This window comes from Bufo bufo, chromosome 1, assembly GCF_905171765.1.
Source record: "Bufo bufo chromosome 1, aBufBuf1.1, whole genome shotgun sequence".
Classification (NCBI taxonomy): domain Eukaryota; kingdom Metazoa; phylum Chordata; class Amphibia; order Anura; family Bufonidae; genus Bufo; species Bufo bufo.
In genome coordinates, this window is record NC_053389.1 from 673651912 (window position 1) to 673673413 (window position 21502).

Consider the following 21502-nt stretch of genomic DNA (forward strand, 5'->3'; position numbering starts at 1 on the left):
GCTCAGCTGAATGCAGGTTACATACACACACAGCTCAGCTGAATGCAGGTTACATACACACACAGCTCAGCTGAATGCAGGTTACATACACACACAGCTCAGCTGAATGCAGGTTACATACACACACAGCTCAGCTGCATGCAGGTTACACACACACACACAGCTCAGCTGAACGCAGGTTATACACACACACAGCTCAGCTGAACGCAGGTTATACACACACACACAGCTCAGCTGAATGCAGGTTACATACACACACAGCTCAGCTGAACGCAGGTTATACACACACACACAGCTCAGCTGAATGCAGGTTACATACACACACAGCTCAGCTGAACGCAGGTTATACACACACACACAGCTCAGCTGAATGCAGGTTACATACACACACAGCTCAGCTGAATGCAGGTTACATACACAGCTCAGCTGCATGCAGGTTACACACACACACAGCTCAGCTGAACGCAGGCTACACACACACACACAGCTCAGCTGAATGCAGGTTACATACACACACAGCTCAGCTGAATGCAGGTTACATACACAGCTCAGCTGCATGCAGGTTACACACACACACAGCTCAGCTGAACGCAGGCTACACACACACACACAGCTCAGCTGAATGCAGGTTACATACACACACAGCTCAGCTGAATGCAGGTTACACACACAGCTCAGCTGAATGCAGGTTACATACACACACAGCTCAGCTGAATGCAGGTTACATACACACACAGCTCAGCTGAATGCAGGTTACATACACACACAGCTCAGCTGAATGCAGGTTACACACACACACACAGCTCAGGCTGTAGGTAGTTCCACACAGTACACATCACTGTCTGTCCAGGATCCTTCCTGTAGTGACACAACCATTTCTATTATTACTGGTCCGATGCTTGCAGACTCCTCCCACACACGTGACTGATCACATGGCTATGACATCATCAAAGGTCCTTTAGCCGCTTGGATCTGGCTCCTATATGTTCTTGTAAGTGCACTTCCGTAGTCATTATATCTTCTATGTCGCTGCCTAGAATATCATTATTTCCTTGCCTCAAAACTGATGAGAAGAAGGAAACACTCCTGTTACCCATTATAGAACTACAGGTCCCAGCATGCCCCAGTGCGACTGACGGTGCTTCTGTCAGAACTTTCTGTGACGGGAGACCAGTATAACTAGTAGCAGCACACGTATCTGGGGTTGTCTAGAAGCATGTGTGTAGTAAGATATCAAATACAGAAACAGATGCCGCTCTGTATATTTCTTTAGGGACGATGCAGCTTTCAGCTTGGGGTGTGACCCTGTTCTGCCCTATGGTCATGTGACTGCAGGAGTCCAGGTTTAGGGTTTCACCTTGGTGCCCCCTCACCATAGACACAGCTTGCAGCCCTGCTCCTAGGATGTCCCCCAAATCTACAGCAGACTGTCCCTTTATGGGCAGGACTATCTACTGCCCGGACAGTCCTTGTAAATTCAGGACTGTTGGCTACTATCCCTAATAACAGCGTTTACTGTTACAAGCTGTGTGTAATTAGTCATTTACTTGTACAATGATGCTTGAAAGTTTGTGAACCCTTCAGAATATTCCACATTTCTGCATAAATTTGATTAAATGTTATATAATATAGATTTCATTAACTTGGCCTAAAATGACATCAGATTTTAACAAAAGTCCTAAGGCAAGGGCGACACTAGTCGCGGCCAGGATCGCGAGCAGCGGTGATCACATAGAATCCAATGGGATCGCCGCGTCAGGCACAAGAAATCCAACACAGCCGGATCTCTTGCGACTGCCGCAGCCATCCCATTAATTTCTATAGGATCGCTGCTGCTCAGCGATCCTGGCCGCAACAGGTGTCACCAAGTAGCCCTCACCTAAAAGAAGATAAAGATAACCAAACAAAGGAATCCAAAATATCAGACCCTGTCATTTATTTATTGTGGGAAATGCTCCAATATTTCATGTCTATGAGTGGTAAAAGTATGTGAACCTTTAGGATTAGCAGATCATTTGAAAGGTCAGGTGTTTTCAAGCAATGGGCTGCCCTCCGAAAATGTGTAATGCTGGAGGGTGTTGTCCACCAGCGGCCTCAAATCATTTACATTGGAGATGGACAGGGACACTAGAGCATGCGCAGTCTGTCTCCAAGGTAAATAAATGGAGGCCGCTGATGGACGAAAACCTCCATCATTTTTGGAGAAGAGCACCAGCAAGCAAGTGAGCAGACCTGCAGCAGACGTAAATTATTCATATTAAACCATCGGACATGGACGCTGATCGGTTAATAATTACTAGTATTCTGTTCCCAGTGCACCTGCAGCAAGTAATAGTTACTGGACAACCCCTTTAAAGAACAGGAATCTATTAAAGTCTGATATTTACAACATAGGTTTGTGGAAGTGTATCATGGCATGAACAAAGGAGATTTCCGAGGACGTCAGAAGAGGATTTGTTGATGCTCATCATCCTGCAAATAGTTATGAAACCATCTCTAAAGAGTTTGGACTCCACTAATTCACAGTCAGACATACTGTGCACAAATGGAGGAAATTCAAGACAATTATTACCCTCCCCAGGATTGGTCGACCAACAAAGATCACTCAAAGACCAAGGTGGGTAATAGTCCACAAGGTCACACAGGAACCCATGGTAACCTCAAAGCAATTAAAAACTTTTCTCACATTAGCCTTTGTCCAAAATCAGGAAGATACTGGCATGATTGCAAAGAAAAAGCCATTGCTCTCCAAAAATAACATTGCTGCTCATCTGCAGTCTGCTAAAGATCACCTGGACAAGTCAGAAGGCTATTGAAACAATAATTTGTGGACGGATAAGACCAAAATAGAGCTTTCTGGTTTAAATGAGAAGAGTTATGTTTGGAGAAAGGAAAACCCTGCAGCAAGGCTTGCCATCATTGATAGAACAACGATGGCTGAATTACCGGTATACCAGCGAATTCAAAAAAAAAATGTCGGGACATCTGTCCATGAGCTGAAGCTTGCGGTAAGGCCTCTTGCATACGACACGTCTGTGTGCATTCTGTATTTTGCGGAACGGAACAGCTGGCCCCTAATAGAACAGTACTATCCTTGTCCGTAATGCGGACAATAATAAGACATGTTTTATTGTTTTGCGGAACGGAAATACGGACACGGAATGCACACAGAGTAACTTCCTGTCTTTTTGCGGACCCATTAAAATGAATAGTTCCGCATACGGTCCGCAAAAAAAAAAAATACGGAACGGACACGGAAAGAAACTACGTTTGTGTGCAAGAGGCCTAACGTGGATCATGCAACAAGATAAATGGTTAAAGCTTGGAATGGTCAAGTCAAAGTCCTGACCTTAGTCCAATAGAAATGTTGTGGAAAGACCTGAAGCGAGCAGTTGATGGGAGGAAACCACCAACATAACAGGGCTGAAGCGGTTTTGTACGGAGAAAAGCACTAAGTTCCTCCAAGCCGATGTGCAGGACTGGTTACCAATTACTGGAAACATTTAGTTGCAGTTATTGGTGCACAAGAGGTCACACCAGATACTGAAAGCAAAGGTTCACTTACTTTTACCACTCAGACATGTGATATTGGATCATTTTGAATAAATGACCAAGTCTAATATTTTTGACTCATTTGTTTGATTTGGTTATCTTTATCTACTTTTAGGAAATCTGAAGTGGTTTTAGGTCAAATTTATGAAATATAGAAAATGTTGAAGGGTTCACAAACTTTACAGCACCACAGTTTTATGAAGACACTAAGGCTACTTTCACACTAGCGTTTTTGTTTTCCGGTATTGAGTTCCATCACAGGGGCTCAATACCGGAAAAGAACTGATCAGTTTTATCCTAATGGATTCTGAATAAAGAGCATTCCGTTCAGGATGCATCAGTTCAGTCCCTCTTACGTTTTTTTGGCCGGAGAAAATACTGCAGCATGCTGCAGTTTTCTCTCCGGCCAAAAATACTGATCCCTTGCCAGAATGCCTGATCCGGCATTAATTTCCATTGAAATGTATTAATGCCGGATCCGGCATTAATTGTTCTGGCAAAACGGATCCGGTTTTGCGGTCTGCGCATGCGCAGACCTTTAAAAATGCAAAAAATAAATATATACCGGATCCGTTTTTCTGGATGACACCGAAGAGACGGATGCAATATTTCAATGCATTTGTCGGACGGATCCGGATCCATCTGACAAATGCCATCCGTTTGCGTCAGGATTGCCAGATCCGGCAGGTAGTTCCGGTGATGGAACTGCCTGCCCGAATCCTCTGCCGCAAGTGTGAAAGTACCCTTACAGGACTTAAAAAACTAACTATGCAACCTGTTTAACCCAGAATCTTCTGGGCAGTGTATGCACCTGCATGGTGTACAGCTGCTTATGTTGGGGGTTTACATTTACCACACGTGATGAGAAATGAGAGCATGCATCCTATAGAGCTCCTTTAACCCCCTCCTTCTATTTGGACGTTTTGGTGTATATTTAAAGGGGCTGTCCGGTTTCCTACTGTATATTGATGGGCTATCCTCAGGATACTTCAGCTCATTGGAGCCCATAGATTCTGATACTGTACAGACACGTATCTCCGTACAGTATTATAACAAATTTCTTAGCGAAGCGGCTTCTGATGTAGCTTCCGAAGTTGCTTCGCTCATCTCTAGTCATTAATATTAGATCAGTGGGCGCTCGACTCCCGACACCCCTCCGGTTAGCTGTTTGATCTTTGCTATATACCTGCTCACCACGGATATTAGGGTGGCGAGCAGTGTAATTATAGCTCCTCCATCCCATTTACTTGAATGGAAAGAGCAGTTGTAGTTATACTCCTTCCCATTCAAGTGACTGGAATGGGGATGCTGTCATTACACTTGCTCGCTGCTGCAATATCAACGAGAGTGCTGCTTTCTCTTCAAACCGCTGATCACCTCCAAGCACCCCACCGATCTGATATTGATGACTTATCCTGAGGATAGGTTATCAATAAAGATGAGCAAATCGAACTTCGTTCTATTACTGTAACAGAGCAGGAGCTCCGTACAGTATTAGAATGTATTGGCTCCGATGAGCCGAAGTTATTGCTTCGTGAAGTCTTGCAAGACTTTGCGTACTAACTTCATAAATTAATTTGTACTGTAAAAAAACATTTCCCGAACTCCAGTTCGGTTCCAGGGTACCACTTGGAACTAAACCAGAGTTCGGGAAATGGTTTTTTACAGTACAAATTAATTTATGAAGTTATTGCGCAAAGTCTCGCTAGACTTCACGAAGCAATAACTTCGGCTCATCGGAGCCAATACATTCTAATACTGTACGGAGCTCCCTAGTTATCAATATAGGAAAATGGACAAGCCCTCTAACTAAAGCTGTATTTCAATTTTCTACAAGAAAATTTAGACAAGCACATTCATAGTCGCAGGTGCACATCCATAAAGCTAGCGTGCAGGAAGCAAACAAAAACAAGTATGGCAGCGCAACATCTCAAATAAAAACAATAAAACTGGGAAATAGGGATTACTCTAAATGAAAGTGGTATTCTACCTACTGGCTCTTTGCACACATTTTTGATGAAATGTGTGTCGGGCCCATCAACCAGGCATCAAGGTGACTTCTGCAGATGGGTCCCTAACACTAACACTGGGTTCAGACCTGAGCGTATTTGATATGCGCGTTTAATGCGCGTTTTTGTCCATAGTCAACGCGTGTATTACGCGCGTTTGTGTGATTGACAGCAGTGTCCTATGGCCGCAAATGCGCGACAAAACGCCCCAAAGAAGCTCAAGAACTTGTTTATGCGTCGGGCGTTTTTCAGCGCGTTCGAACGCGCTGTAAAACGCGAAAATGTGAACCAGCCCCATAGGGAAGCATTGGCTTGCATCGGTTATGCGTTTTACAGCGTGTTCGAACGCGCTGTAAAACGCGCAAGTGTGAACTTAGGGTAACAGAACTGCCTCTCCTGGGCTTGACTAAGCCTCCAATGTTCAGGGCGGTGTAGGAACCAGCTACATTTAGGCTAGGGCTACACTGCAACATGTGTCACGCTGAAATTTTTATAATGATAGTCTATGGTGTCGCAGAAAAATCCGTTTTGGATGGGTCTTTTGCGACTGTCTCGCATGTCGCAGTGCGACACCATAGACTATCATTATGAAAATTGTCGTGCGACAAATGTAGTCATGTAGCCCTAGCCTTATACTCTGCTCAGAAGCCCCAGGCAGATAGGCGGGGAGTGCTCAATCTAAAAGAGGCAGCTACCCTCAATATATACTACAAGAAAACTTAGACAGGCACATTCATAGTCGCTGCCATACCTTTTTTTGTTTGCTTCCTGCTCGCAAGCTTTATGGATTTGCACCTGCGACTATGAATGTGCTTGACTAAATTTTCTTGTAGTATATATTGAGGGTAGCTGCCTCTATTAGATTGAGCACTCCCCGCCCATCTGCCTGGGGCTTCTGAGCAGAGTACATATGTAGCTGGTTCCTACACCGCCCTGAACATTGTAGGCCTAGTCAAGCCCAGGAGAGGCAGAATATTAGTGGACCCATCTGCAGAAGCCACCTTGACGCCTGGTAGATGGGCCCAACACACGTTTCATCAAATACGTGCCCAAAGAGCTTGTATTTCTTTGCATTCCAATTTTCTGCCATACAAAAGGCGCAATTTTTTGGCGCGAACAGCACTTTGCACAAAAACGCACACCTTGTTGATGTTTTCTGATGCTTACAGCACTGTTACAGATAGTGTATGGGGCCTCCTAACCCACTTTATATTATGCCAGAAAACTGGCGGAAATGACAACTGAAATTTACACCAGCCCAGATCCTGCCGTAACATTCAGTTTCTGGCACCCTGGCTCAAAGTAATGTCTGCTCCAAAATCTGTCTAAAAAGTGGTGTTTGTACACTTTTCCCCCACGTGCTCAACAAGGGTTAGGACTTTATTTGAAAAGGGACGGAGCCTAAGATGCGCCAAAATTGCGCCACAATTCTGACGTAAAAATCAGTGTCAAAGTAAAGGTAGGTTCACATCACGTTTTTCCCATCCTTTTAACGTATACAAAAAAACACCTCAGACTGATGCCATACAGTGGCATCCGTTCACCATAGAGTTTCATTGTAAAAAAAAAAAAAGTATATATTATTATTTTTTTTACCATTGTTTTTTTTACCGGTATGTGCAGGATACAAGAACGTGGTGTGCTGCATATTTGTATTCTTTTTTTTTTTGTAACATATATGTCAAACAGAGGCATAAAACGTGATGTGAAGCCATATAGAGTCAGAGAAACCACCAGTCTGAGCCCCTGTAATAAATCTGATGCAGGTCTAGATAACCTTCGAAGCATACTCCATCTACACAAGACTTGACAAATGTAACAATAGGCCTGCACCTCTTAATAAATTTGGCTCATCTCGCTCCGATGGACTTTTGAAACGCCGGTCTTTAGAAAGTATTTGTGGAGGGCTGGAAGGGTTAATGTTGCAGTGAGGTTCTCTTCTTCCACTGAGGAGACCATGAAATCCAGTAGAGCTACTGAGCGGTCATGTTTTTGTCCTTAACCTCAGGCTTTGTATTTCTCACATTTAACCAGAAAGAAGATGAAAGAAATAACGCTGCTGGGTGCTCTCTCAAGGAGAATTTGCAGAAACTCCATTCTCCGCTTTTCAAGCACGCCAGCCAGTTTTTCCTACCAGGTACCGTAACGGTCTCTTAGTGGTATTTCTATCATTAAGGGGAGGTCATCCTAATCTGATCAGTGGGCGTCCGACCCCTGGCACGCCTACTGTTTAAAGGGATTCTGTCAGCAAGATTACGCACATAGACCTGATCACACGTTATTGCAGATCTCACCGGTATGTGACCTTTGATTGCTGTAGTTTTACTGAAAAACGATTGATATATATGCAAATCACCTGTGAAATAAGCCCAAGGGGCGACCCTAACCGTCAGTGGAGCCTAGCCGCACCCAGGCCGAGTGAGCCCAGCAACTCCCCTCATCCACAAGTCCCCTCATGCGTGAGCGTTTCTCACCTAAGCACCCACACAGTTTCCCCTCCCAGCTTTAGGGATGGCTTTAGGAATGGGAGACCATGTGGGCGCTTAGGTGACATTACAGTGTAGCCTCAGAATGATGTCGGAGATGCCAGGTGGGGTGTTGAGGATGAGGGGAGTTGCTGGGCTCCACTGATGGTTAGGACAGACCCTTGGGATCTTTTCACAGGTGATTTGCGTACATATAAAATCATTTTTTTCAGCAAAACTACAGCATCATAAATGACATACTGGTGTATTTCTGACAGGCGATAGGAGACCTCCGCTAACATGTAATTAGTTCTATATGCGTAATCTTGCCGACAGAATCGCTTTAACGATTGAAAGAGATTGGTGACTGCTTGACAAATGATCGATCTAGAAATCCAAAGTAGTACACAATCAATATATACGTCATTGTACATACTTATTGTGTACTACTTTGGATTGCTATATCAATAAATTGTCAAGCATTCAGTGCCAAGCTGTATTACTCCTTATATACAGGATAAGACCCTACTAGAGTGCCCTACATCCTACACGGTTAAAGCTCGGACAAGCACTGCGGCCTCTTCCTCAGCCTGTGATGTCACGTTCATCGGTCACATGGCCTTCCTGTAGCACAATCCTTTTCAAGTGAAGGAGATTGAGCTGCAATACCAAGCACAGCTGTTATACAATATATGGCGGTTTGCTTGATATACCCTTCAAACACATGATTGACTGGAGTGGCGGGTTTCAGACCCCCCCCCCCCCCCTTCCCCCCTCCTACACTGTTCAGATATTGAAATATCAAGATTTAAAGAGAGCCTGTCACCATGAAATGCAGTGCAATCTGCAAGCAGCATGTAATGGCGCAAGAGGGGCTCAGCAGATTGATGCTGTGTCGGAAAAAGATTCAGTGACATTTGTAATTTATACATATAAATCTCAGCTCTTTCTGAGCTTAATTGTACACTGGGGGGGCATCTTTTTTTGGTGATTGATAGCATTCTCTGTGTTGGTGTGTGTATGTGTCAGTCACTGATAACATGGCAACCCATGCACAACTATCCGTGGCTGACATCTAAGTATACACACTGACACAGAGAATGCTATCAATCACTGATAAAACTTTCCTTGTGTACAACTATCAGTAACGTATACACACTTACACAGAGAATGGTATCAATGACTGATAACCCCTCCCCTATGTACAGCTATCAGTGACTGACAGCTATCTATGTATACACACTTACACAGAGAATGCTATCAATCACTGATAACACCTCCCCTGTGTACAGTTATCAGTGACTGACAGTTATGTATGTATACACACTTACACAGAGAATGCTATCAATCACTGATAACACCTCCCCTGTGTACAGTTATCAGTGACTGACAGTTATGTACACACACTTAGACAGAGAATGCTATCAACTACTGATCTCACCTCCCCGTGTACAACTATCAGTGACTGATAGCTATCTATGTATACACACTTAGGCCTCTTTCACACGAACGTGTGTGCTCCGTGGCCGCATTGCGGATCCGCAATACACGGGCGCCGTTCTGTGGGCATTTCGCATCACGGATGCGGATCCATTCACTTGAATGGGTCCGCAAATCCGATGATGCGGAATGGTGCAGAACGGAAGCATGGAACAGAACCCTACGGAAGCACTACGGAGTGCTTCCGTGGGGTATCGTCCCGTACTTCCGTTCCTCAAAAAGATAGAACATGTCCTATCTTTTTGCGTAACGGGCGGATCGCGGACCCATTAAAGCACGGCCACGGGGAGCACACGTTCATGTGCAGGACGCCTTACACAGAGAATGCTATCAACCACTAATCTCGCCTCCCCCGTGTACAACTATCAGTGACTGAAAGCTATCTATGTATACACACTTAGGCTCCTTTCAGAAGTCTGTTTGAATGGTCTGGATCCGTTCTGCAATTATGAGGAACGGGTGCGGACCCATTCATTTTCAATGGGGCCGGAAAAGATGCGGACAGCACACAGTGTGTTGTCCACATCCGCACTTCCGTTCCTTGGCCCCGAACTTCCGGTCCGCGGCTCCGCAAAAAAATAGAACATGTCCTATTCTTGTCCCAGGAAACCATTTTAAATGTTGTGGCCTATTGCCAGGAGATACCTTAACATTCTGATTGAATCTGGGTTTACCTCTGCGACAAGGCTGATTATGAGAATGAAAAACTGTGAAGGGACCATAGCGCAATCAGAATATTATCGCATATCCTAGAATTAAACGGGTGTTCTGATTGTTTCTAGTTAACCTTTATCCACATAATAGGGATAACTATAAGATTGGTAAGGCTCTCACTGCAGGTACCCACACAGATCATGAAAACAAGGACCCCGTACCCTGCAAGGACCTCCAAATTGAATGGAGCGGCAGGTCAGTCATGCCCAGTTTCACACCATTCATCTCTATGGGACTACCAGAGATAGCGGAGTACAAACGCAAATGCAGTCCAATAGAGATGAATGAAGTAGCAGTGTATACTGTATGCTCGACCTGCTGCTCCATTCATTTTGAGAGTCCCCATTCTCAGGATAACTGTGGGTCCCTGCAGTCAGACCTTCCTCAGTTTAAGGGCTCTTTCACACGAGCGGATGCTGCGCATGGAATCCGATGCGTGAAAGAGAGCCAAGCCCCGCTCCGGACAGCAGAGACACGGAGCAGTAACATGACTGATAATGCTGTTTGCCTCTCTGATCTTTTTACTACAAAAACACAGTGACAACTTTATCTCGCTGTGATTTTGTAGTAAAAAGATCACAGAGAGGCAAAGAGCATTATCAGTCATGTTACTGCTCCGTGTCTCTACTGTCCGGAGCGGGGCTTGGCATTCTTTCACGCAGCGGATTCCACACACTGGATCCGCTCGTGTGAAAAAGCCCTAATAGTTATCCCTAACTATTATCCTTAAAGAGTCACTGTACTTTCACACTATTTGATTTGATTTACTAGAGAATGGTGTAAATATAACATTTGTTAAATCACTTAGTTTAAAAAATATGCTTGCATTCACCCGAAAAAGTTAGTAAAGTCATGGCCACTAGGGGTCTCACTTTCACCTAATTTGCTGTCCACTGCCTGTTGTCAAGCTAGATCCGTCCTTAGTAACAGACACAGAAGACGGCTGAGAGGAAATAGGGGCCTGTCAGAGCTAGCTGAGATCCTGAGCCTGATAAAATAACTGCTTCTATACTGCTTCTGAATTCACAGAAGCCTCCTGCCTTTCTGTAATTGTGATCTCTATGTCCTTATCTATTGTGTGAGCTGAAAACAAACTTAGTGGGAAGTATATCACAGCATTACAGTCCTGGCAGATTTCACAGAAGGAATACACTCCCTGCTTGTGAGAGAAATTAATCTAGCTGTGCAGCTGAAGAGGGGGAAAATTAGGCTGAAAAAAGACTTATCCCTTCACAGTTATGATTGTACAAAGAAGCACAACCATTAAGCAAACTTTTATTGAAAATTCAGATATGCTTTAACTACGTGAAATCGCCAGAATGACCCTTTAAGCCATAGCAATGAATCTTCTACCACAAAACTATACCAATCTGCTCAGCTCCTCCTGCTCTATAACATTGTGGTGACAGGTCCATTTTAAGGGAATGTCTAAGTGTAAATTCCTTGTCTAATATAGCATTCAGAAGGTTGTCACTGCTGACCGTGTGAGGTATAAAGTGAGTGTGTGTCTGCCGTTTCTAATGCTGCGCACACAGTAGCGACACCCATGTGGACTGCTGTCTGCGGTGATACATGGAGCTCTCAAGTGTTATGTTTCTTTTTTTTTATTCAGATAAATACAATTACAAGTAATGCATTTGAAAAGAAGTTACTGGAAGAAGATGAAGAGGAGCCTAAAGCTTTTGCAGAGAATCTACCCAGAATTCCAAAAAAGAAGCATTCTATACAGCTGGTTTACTGTGGCTCTGGGTATCATGGCATGCAGGTAAGGCTCTACTGTGCATCTGTGTCTAGGACACGACTGCATCATGCATTTGCACAACCACTGGTGGAAATGTACCAAAACTAGGACGTGGAGGAGTTGCCCATAGCAACCTTTTAGCGCTCTACTTATATTTGCCAGATGAAAGAGCTGCAATCTAATTGGTTGCCATGAGCAGCTCCTCCATTTCTCCTTTGTAGCAGTTTTAATAAATTGACGCAATCGGCTGTCCTCCAGCTGTGACTTCTCTTCTGGTGCTTGGATAATTCCTCGAAATATAGAAAACAAACTGCTGAGCCTGAGATTAAAAGCTGTGTCCCTACATGGCGAAACATGTAGGGACACAGGTTTTGAGTTTTAGGCAGGAGTTAGTCAGGGTGCCCATTAACAATTCTCTGAAATAAGAGATGTTTCATAACCAGATGATTTAAAACACTAGGAATATCTAGGTACAAGAGGTATAAGAAGTACATGGAGACTTGGCAATCGACCCTGAATCTGTTACTCCTGAAGTTTTAAACATGTTCCCAAGTAATATGTTGGTTTTTAAAAAATTGGAATAAAATTGAGTTTTAATAATACTAGTCAGAGGAGCTGCAAAAATACGCCTGGTCCAAGTGACCGTAAAAAATTTAAATTTATGGTAAATACTGGCGTAGCAACCCCTCTGAGGGAAATCTTTGTCATTTTCATGAGATTTAAAAGTGGCTCGGCAGCACCCGTGTAATAGCACCTGTGGCAATGTGAACATTAAGGCCTCTTTCACACGGGCGTTGCGGAAAAATGTGCGGGTGCGTTGCGGGAACACCCGCGATTTTTCCGCACGAGTGCAAAACATTGTAATGCGTTTTGCACTCGCGTGAGAAAAATCGTGCGTGTTTGGTACCCAAACCCGAACTTCTTCACAGAAGTTCGGGCTTGGGATCGGTGTTCTGTGGATTGTATTATTTTCCCTTATAACATGGTTATAAGGGAAAATAATAGCATTCTGAATACAGAATGCAAAGTAAAATAGCACTGGAGGGGTTAAAAAAAAATAAAAAATCATTTAACTCACCTTAATCCACTTGCTCGCGTAGCCCGGCATCTCCTTGTGTCTCCTTTGTTGACGGACCTGTGATGATGTCACTCCGGTCATCACATGGTACGTCACATGATCTTTTACCATGGTGAATCACCATGGTAAAAGATCATGTGACGTACCATGTGATGACCGGAGTGACGTCATCACAGGTCCTTCAACAAAGGAGACACAAGGAGATGCCGGGCTACGCGAGCAAGTGGATTAAGGTGAGTTAAATGATTTTATTATTTTTTTTAACCCCTCCAGTGCTATTTTACTTTGCATTCTGTATTCAGAATGCTATTATTTTCCCTTATAACCATGTTATAAGGGAAAATAATAATGATCGGGTCTCCATCCCGATCGTCTCCTAGCAACCGTGCGTGAAAATCGCACCGCATCCGCACTTGCTTGCGAATGCTTGCGATTTTCACGCAACCCCATTCACTTCTATGGGGCCTGCGTTGCGTGAAAAACGCAGAATATAGAACATGCTGCGATTTTCACGCAACGCATAAGTGATGCGTGAAAATCACCGCTCATGTGAACAGCCCCATAGAAATGAATGGGTCCGGATTCAGTGCGGGTGCAATGCGTTCACCTCCCGCATTGCACCCGCGCGGAAAACTCGCCCGTGTGAAAGGGGCCTAAGGGGTTGTTTCCCCAGGTTCCAGTCCGGGACTTAGGGCATGCTCATGTCCAGGGATACTATTTAATCCTGCTACTGGATCTTGGGTGTGTCTCACTCTGAAGAGTCTGTGTGCAGCAGAGGCCTGGTGAGGCTCTGTGTGAGTGGTCTCAGCCGGGTGGGCTGAGGGGCCACGAGGCTAGGCGATAGCCTGAACTTTGGGGGACGTGGTGATGCCTGTGAACAAGGATCATGAGGCCAGAGTCGGGAGGACTACTGGGCCACGATCCCCCCAAAGGTATTGAAGTGTCACAGCCTTGAGGTTGCTGAACTGAATGGCTGAGGAAAGCCGCATTTGTGTTCCATGTGTGAACAGGGCTCTCTAGGTGAGTAAGGGATACGCTTATGTGTTTAGTTAGAGCAGGCATCCTCAAACTGCGGCCCTCCAGCTGTTGCAAAACTACAACTCCCAGCATGCCCGAACAGCCTACAGGTATCAACCTACAGCAGGGCATTGTGGGAGTTGTAGTTTTACAACAGCTGGAGGGCCACAGTTTGAGGATGCCTGAGTTAGAGCCTAGCCGGGGAAGGATTTGTTATTTTGTGTGGATGTCACACGTGATAAGTTGAAGCTGCGACTTCTTAACCTGTGCTTTGCTAAAGTGTCTGAAATAAAGCAAGAGTTTGGACATTATAATTGTGTCTGCGAAGATATCTGTGAATGTGACCCCCTGAAAAGAGACGATCCCTAACACTAGTCATATATATATATATATATATATATATATATATAACAGCGTTCATGCTTATTGTGATTATGAATTGTTATAGAAATGTGAAGTTTATGTATTTTATTTGGTTTTCTGCAGATAAATAACTCAATTCCTTTGCCAACTATTGAAGGACAAATAGTTTCTGCCCTTGTAAAGGCACAATGTATTCCTGAGATTTGCTCTACTGACTTAAAGCGCGTGCGATTTCAGCGTTGTGCCCGCACAGACAAGGTGAGTAGTTTTTTAAAGGGTTTCTGTCACCAGAATTAGCCCTATTAAAGTAGCTGACATTAGCGATGTGCTAATGTCAGCTGAACCTAACCAGCCTATTCCTACTTTTAATAAATATATATAATATGCTAATTAGCCTCTAGGAGCAGGGGGGAGGGGCGTTGTTCCTGCTCCTCGAGGCTCCGTTCTCCCACCTCTGGCCACACCCTGCTACACTAGATTGACAGGGCCAGGCAGTCTTCACCTCCAACTGCCGGCCCTGTGCACTAGGGAATTCTCGTGCCGTTCAGTATTCGGTGCGAGCGCCCTTTACTCACTGCGCCTGCGCCGAATACTGAAGGCGCAGGCGCAAGATTTACACGGCAGACAGGGCCGGAAGTAGGAGACCAACGCTGCCTGGCCCTGTCAATCTAGTGTAGCAGGGCGTGGCTAGAGGTGGGAGAACGGAGCCTCGAGGAGCAGGAACAACGCCCCCCCCCCCCCCCCCCCTGCACCTTGAGGCTAATTAACATATTATAAACGTTTTATATTTCTGGAGTAACGGAGCATAGATAAAAGTAGGAATAGGCTAGTTAGGTTCAGCTGACATTAGCACATCGCTAATATCAGCTAGTTTAATAGGGTTAATTCTGGTGACAGAAACCCTTTAAGGCTTAATTATGTATTAAAATTATCTGTAAATCATGTTTTTATACATACTTTGACGTTTATGTATTTTTTTTTTGTGTGGTGACGTTTCATGTTCAGTATTCCTCTTCAGCTGGTTACCTGGTGTAGTGTACAGTCTCTTTAAAATCTGGTTCTGAATGCTCCTGGTATCTACTACGTCAGGGGTAGGCAACCTTCGGCACTCCAGCTGTTGTGATACTACAACTCCCAGCATGCATATTTGCTCTGCTCTTCTCAGAACTCTCAAAGAAATGAATGGAGTATGCTGGGAATTGTAGTTTCACAACAGCTGGAGTGCCGAAGGTTGCTGATCCCTGTACTACGTTGACCCTTTTTTCTAACATAGCGTCAGAAGAAAAGATGCTCTAGAATTGTTATTACATAGGAATGCAAGTAGTTACTAAATCAGACATTTCAGGAGAGGTGACCGGACCTCTCTAAGCTGTAAAGACGCTGTGATTATAATACCCCTGTGCTAAAGGCATTCAAACTAGGTGGAGCAGTCGTATCTTGTAAACCAGAGGCAATGGGGGAGATTTATCAAACTGGTGTAAAGTAGACCTGGCGTAGTTGCCCGTAGCAACCAATCAGATTCCACTTCACATTTTTCATAGCTCCTTTGGAAAATGAAAGGTGGAATCTGATTGGTTGCTATGGGCAACTACGCCAGTTCTACATTACTGGCTTCCCCCAGCCCTCCACATCACTGCTGCCTAAAAGGTTCTGTAGGTATTATCCTATAACCTGTGATGACAGGAGGTTGCACAGTGCTGTACATCTTGTCTTCTTTATGGTGGGTCTAAAACTATTTCTCTACCATGGGCCTTCTTGCCCCTATGACACAAAATGGCACAATTTAGTGAATATAGGGTAACATAGTAACATAGTAAATAAGGCCAAAAAAAGACATTTGTCCATCCAGTTCGGCCTGTCATCCTGCAAGTTGATCCAGAGGAAGGCAAAAAAAAACAAACCTGTGAGGTAGAAGCCAATTTTCCCCACTTTAGGGGAATAAAAAATTCCTTCCCGACTCCAATCAGGCAATCAGAATAACTCCCTGGATCAACGACCCCTCTCTAGTAGCTATATCCTGTAATATTATTACGCTCCTGAAATACATCCAGGCCCCTCTTGAATTCCTTTATTGTACTCACCATCACCACCTCCTCAGGCAGAGAGTTCCATAGTCTCACTGCTCTTACCGTAAAGAATCCTCTTCTATGCAGACGCAGAGGATGTCCCCTCGTCAGTTACAGTCCTGGGGATAAATAGATGATGGGATAGATCTCTGTACTGACCCCTGATATATTTATACATGGTAATTAGATCTCCCCTCGGTCGTCTTTTTTCTAAAGTGAATAACCCTAATTTTGATAATCTTTCAGGGTACTGTAGTTGCCTCATTCCAGTTATTACTTTAGTTGCCCTCCTCTGGACCCTCTCCAGCTCTGCTATGTCTGCCTTGTTCACAGGAGCCCAGAACTGTACACAGTACTCCATGTGTGGTCTGACTAGCGACTTGTAAAGTGGTAGGACTATGTTCTCATCACAGGCATCTACACTTTTTTCTGATGTGCTCAACAAGGGAGAAAAGTTTATTGGAAAGAGTGAGGAGCATGGTGGAAAATGGGACGGGCTCAAAGTGTCTATCCCTGCAGCACATGTACCCTCCGGCCTGAGCCGCTGGGAGAAATGTGGTGCAGGTCCAGACAGCTGGTGTAAGCTTATGCCTTTTACAGGCTTAGTACATTTGGGGCACAGCGGTTTTTGAAAAAACTCTACTGCAGTTTTTGATGCACTTTTTTGAGCCAGAGTCCTTCCTTTACATTCCCCATTCCTTTTTTTTTAAAGATTTTATTTCTAATTTAATATACGGTACACAACCAACAAAAAACATTTTTACAATACAGTGTAAAATTTCGGTTGCATATTTGTTATCATATTATAAATTTGTTGCAAAGGAGGACATAAGGAACACTCCCACTTAAAGGGATTGTCTGCTTTATTTATCTTGATGGCCTATGGATTCAAGTGTATAGGAAGGAGCCGTTCCATAGAGTGAATGGGGCGGCTTACTTTTGGGACGGCGATGGTGAGCAGGTAAACAATGAAGAGAAGGCATCACTCCCACGAGTGCGGCCTTCTCTTCAAACAGCTGATCGGCAGGGTGCCAGGTCCTAAAGGTTGGTCATCAATATGAATAAAGCGAACAACCCCTTTATGTAACCCACCAAATCTTGAATCTGTGGCACATTCCCGTTTCTTTTGAATCCACTTCTGGTTTTGGCAAAAAAAATAAAAATTCTGTGTGAAACCACCCTAACATTCATGGTTTTATTCTGGTCATGTTGCATTTTTCACAGATAGTCTGCTTGTTATCCCTACTACAAAGTTAAAGGGGTATTCTCATCTTGAAGATCATAGTTAAACTATATGTTTGCCAGGTACCCCTCCTACTTCCCCTTCTATGATTCTCTTCTCCATTAGTTACGGCAACATCATTGCGCTGCTAGAGTGGTGGCCACGCTGGCGCAAATGCCTCTGTCCTTGTTTCTATGTGTCTGGCCAGGCCACCGGGACCGCGCAGTGCTTGCCCATTACAGTAGCTCCCAGGACGGTCACTGTGCTGTAGAAGTGAACGGCCGGCTTCCAGGTGCAATCTGTGAAGCCGTTCTATATTGCTGCTCTACTGTGCAGGTACCTAGGGGAGCCTCTGCTACCTCCTCACAGAACGGAGCTCCAGGGACACAATGGGCAGCTCAGACACTGTTACAAGAAAATCTCCCACCACAGCCCTCCTACCTCCTTAGACTTGAACATATCACCCTCCTCTGCCATTGAGGGGTGCAGCAGAGGAATTACAGCACATGTCGCTCAGCCGGGATGAGCAGTGCTGTAATCTTCAGTCATGGTCTGAATAAGGTAAGAAGGGAGAGATAAGAAGTGCTCCACACACAGTAGCAGAAACCTGAGAGCTGCTCCCAGATAACATCTCCCAGTCTGAAGAACTTCTACTACAAGTCAACTGAGCTATCACACGCATAACTCCAGGGCTGCAGATAACTCTGGTGATTGTGCAGCGCCCAGTTCTCCTGGCCTCCTCCTGACTAAACACACACAAAGCCATTTGTCAGGTATGACCAGGAGCAGCATCTTGTACTGGTATAGTTCATGTAGCAGCATCGGGAGAGCGCACATATCATGTGATAGAAGGGGAAGCGTGCTGCCCACATAGTTTCAGAGAATGGGGAACAAGGAAGAGAAAAAGTAGGCAGCAGAAGACCAAAGTGGTGAGATGGGAATACCCCTTTAAGTTTTTATTTTCTTAGAACAGTTTTGGGGGAAAAAAAGCTAAACTCTGATCGTCCGCTAGGAGAAATGGATGTACGCCACTTGGCTTCTCTAGGGAGAAACTCAGCAACAAGGAAAACCCCAAGGAAGGGCTTGTTACAGAATCACAGTGTACTGTACTTTTGTGTTCTTCATTGCCCAGGTTGTACGCGTGTGATGATGCATTACGTTCATGCCAGTACTGATGTGACATCGCATAATCTTGTATTTACATGATTTCATACTATTCCTGATGTCAACGAAAAGCTAGCGTTTGGAAGACCTGAGTAAAAAACGGTTCTCGGTTGCACTACAGGTGCTTCTCATTGCAGGAACTTAACCCAGAACCTGGACTTGTACTGGAACTTCACCTTGGTGTTTGAGATGCATTAGGCTACTTTCACACTAGCGTTCATAGCGGGTCCGTCTGATGTCTGCTCAGACGGATCCGCTCCTATAATGCAGACGTTTGCATCCGTTCAGAACGGATCCGTCTGCATTATTACTTAGAAAAATTTCTAAGTGTGAAAGTAGCCTGAGCGGATCCGTTCAGACTTTACATTGAAAGTCAATGGGGGACGGATCCGCTTGAAGATTGAGCCATATGGTGTCATCTTCAAGCGGATCCGTCCCCATTAACTTCCATTGTAAGTCTGGACGGATCCGCTCGCCTCCGCACGGCCAGCCGGACACCCGAACGCTGCAAGCAGCGTTCAGGTGTCCGCTCACTGAGCGGAGGCTGAGCGCTGGCAGGCGGATGCATTCTCAGTGGATCCGCCTCCACTGAGAATGCATTAGGGCCGGACGGCTGCGTTCAGGGCCGCTTGTGAGCCCCTTCAAACGGAGCTCACGAGCGGACACCTGAACGCAGGTGTGAAAGTAGCCTAAGGCCTCTTGTATATAATCTCTAGAACAAAGAATTCAAAGTAATATTTTTTTCTTTTTTTTTGTATTGTTTGTTCGCTAGGGAGTTTCTGCTTTGGCTCAAGTTATCTCCGTAAGACTATTTGACTACTGTGCAAATCCTGTGGAGGTTATCAACTCTTACCTGCCCCCGGAAATCCGTGTCCTAGGTAGTAAAACCAAGTCATCTCAAATCCAACAAATATTCTTCTTATCGCAGTGAGTTAGTTCACTATAGCACTAACTATTTTTTCTTTTTTTCTTGTTTGTACCCAGGTGTAAAAAGAGCGACCAAGGGCTTCAATGCTAAAATCATGTGTGATGCCCGGACCTATTCGTACACACTGCCCACATTTGCTTTGTCGAGGAGTGCCAGCTCTGCTCCTGACTCCAACTTCCGTTTGTCCCAAGAAGACTTCCACCACGTCAACGGACTTCTTTCTTTCTATAAAGGAACACACAATTTCCACAACTTCACAAGAGGCAAATTGTCGGATGACCCCAGCGCCCGTAGGCACATGTACACAATCTCCTGCTCGGAGCCGTTTGTCCGCCACGGCGTGGAATTTGCACGAATTGTAATTACAGGACAAAGCTTCATGCTACACCAGATCCGTAAAATGGTTGGTCTTATCATAGCCGTGGTGAAAGGGGCTGTTACACCTGAGCTTCTTCCTCAGTCAGTGCAAGGAAAAAAGATGAACCTCCCCCTGGCTCCAGCATTAGGGTTGGTTTTGGAGTGCACACATTTTGACGGCCATAACCGACGTTGCCTTAGCAGTCAGTCCACCCGTACAGTTACCTGGGAAGAGTTTTTGCCTGCAGTTGAAGCCTTCAGGGAGGAGAAGATCATGCCGGTCATTATTGAGGGTGAACTTCGAGATCTTTCCATTTCTTCCTGGTTGCAGCAGAATGTTTAGTGAATACACATTCTTTTAATATAAAATAAGACATGGGCAGATTTTTTATTTATAACTTAGAATTGTATAAATTATGAATATGTTTCAGTTTTTTTGGTATAAACATATTTATTTAACTGCTAGATAAAAACCTTTCAGATCTTTCCATGTTTCAGTAATTTAGCCCGTCTTCTGTGAAATCCGATCATCAAATGACTTCAGTATGCCAGGGGCGGCTGCTTGGACCCGTGGGGGTCAGCTGTTACCATCGGCTGCAATACATGGCCCAGAGCGAGAGACGAGTATGACCATTTAAATGTCAATGCATGAAGTTTTTCTTTAGTGCTCACGGCCAATTGACTTCTCTACTGAGCAGTAATAGGCTTGCTATAGAGATTCATGGGGTCTCCACCGTACATCCATATGAAGTTTTTTTTCTGTCCGATTCTGTATTAAACCAGCAACAAAGAAACAAAAAAAAAAAACATTGCTGCCAACCCAAACGGCATGGCTGGATTCACGCAATGCGTCTTGACAGTCTTGCATGACATTTTCAGCAGCGTCTTTCACATTGAGATGTTTAAAGTCTATCATAAAATTTAGAAGAAATCGACAAACAGTTTTTTTATTTGTGGTTTTGTTCCAAATGGTAGCTTGGTCTCGGTATGGCTTTTTTCTTACCATAGGTTTTTCTATGAAACTTCAAAAATGCCCGAAAAAAACATTTTTACAAAAGGTCACTAAGTAAAAATGCCACCAAAAACGGCTTGTAAAAAGTGCCTTTAACAACACTAGAAAAGCATGGCGGTTTGCACAAGCATATTAAAATACTGTAGAAAAGTGTGTGTGAAAGAGCCTTTAGTATAGTCCCTCCCCGATCCCCCAAAGCTACTCATGTGATCAGAAAGGAGAACTTGTTTTAAGACTTAAAGGGGTTTTCTGAGACTTTATAAATGATGACCTATCCTCAGGATAGGTCATTGGTATCTGATCAGTGGGGCTCC

At 44.5% G+C, this 21502-nt stretch overlaps 1 protein-coding gene across 1 annotated transcript; it reads left to right on the top strand.

Annotated features, from left to right (window-relative positions):
- The first annotated feature begins 936 nt into the window (after positions 1–936).
- Positions 937–20689, top strand: LOC120985875 (tRNA pseudouridine synthase A-like). Its single transcript, XM_040414074.1, has 6 exons — positions 937–991; positions 7596–7698; positions 11853–12005; positions 14563–14697; positions 19664–19769; positions 19876–20689. Exons 1-6 carry the CDS (start codon positions 984–986, stop codon positions 20517–20519), a joined length of 1149 nt encoding a protein of 382 aa, XP_040270008.1. The 5' UTR covers positions 937–983; the 3' UTR covers positions 20520–20689.
- Positions 20690–21502: the final 813 nt, after the last annotated feature.

Coding starts and splice junctions, on each gene's coding strand:
- LOC120985875 (XM_040414074.1), top strand. Junction 12,006..14,562: donor CTGGGTATCATGGCATGCAG/GTAAGGCTCTAC, acceptor GGTTTTCTGCAG/ATAAATAACTCAATTCCTTT. Junction 14,698..19,663: donor GTTGTGCCCGCACAGACAAG/GTGAGTAGTTTT, acceptor TTTGTTCGCTAG/GGAGTTTCTGCTTTGGCTCA.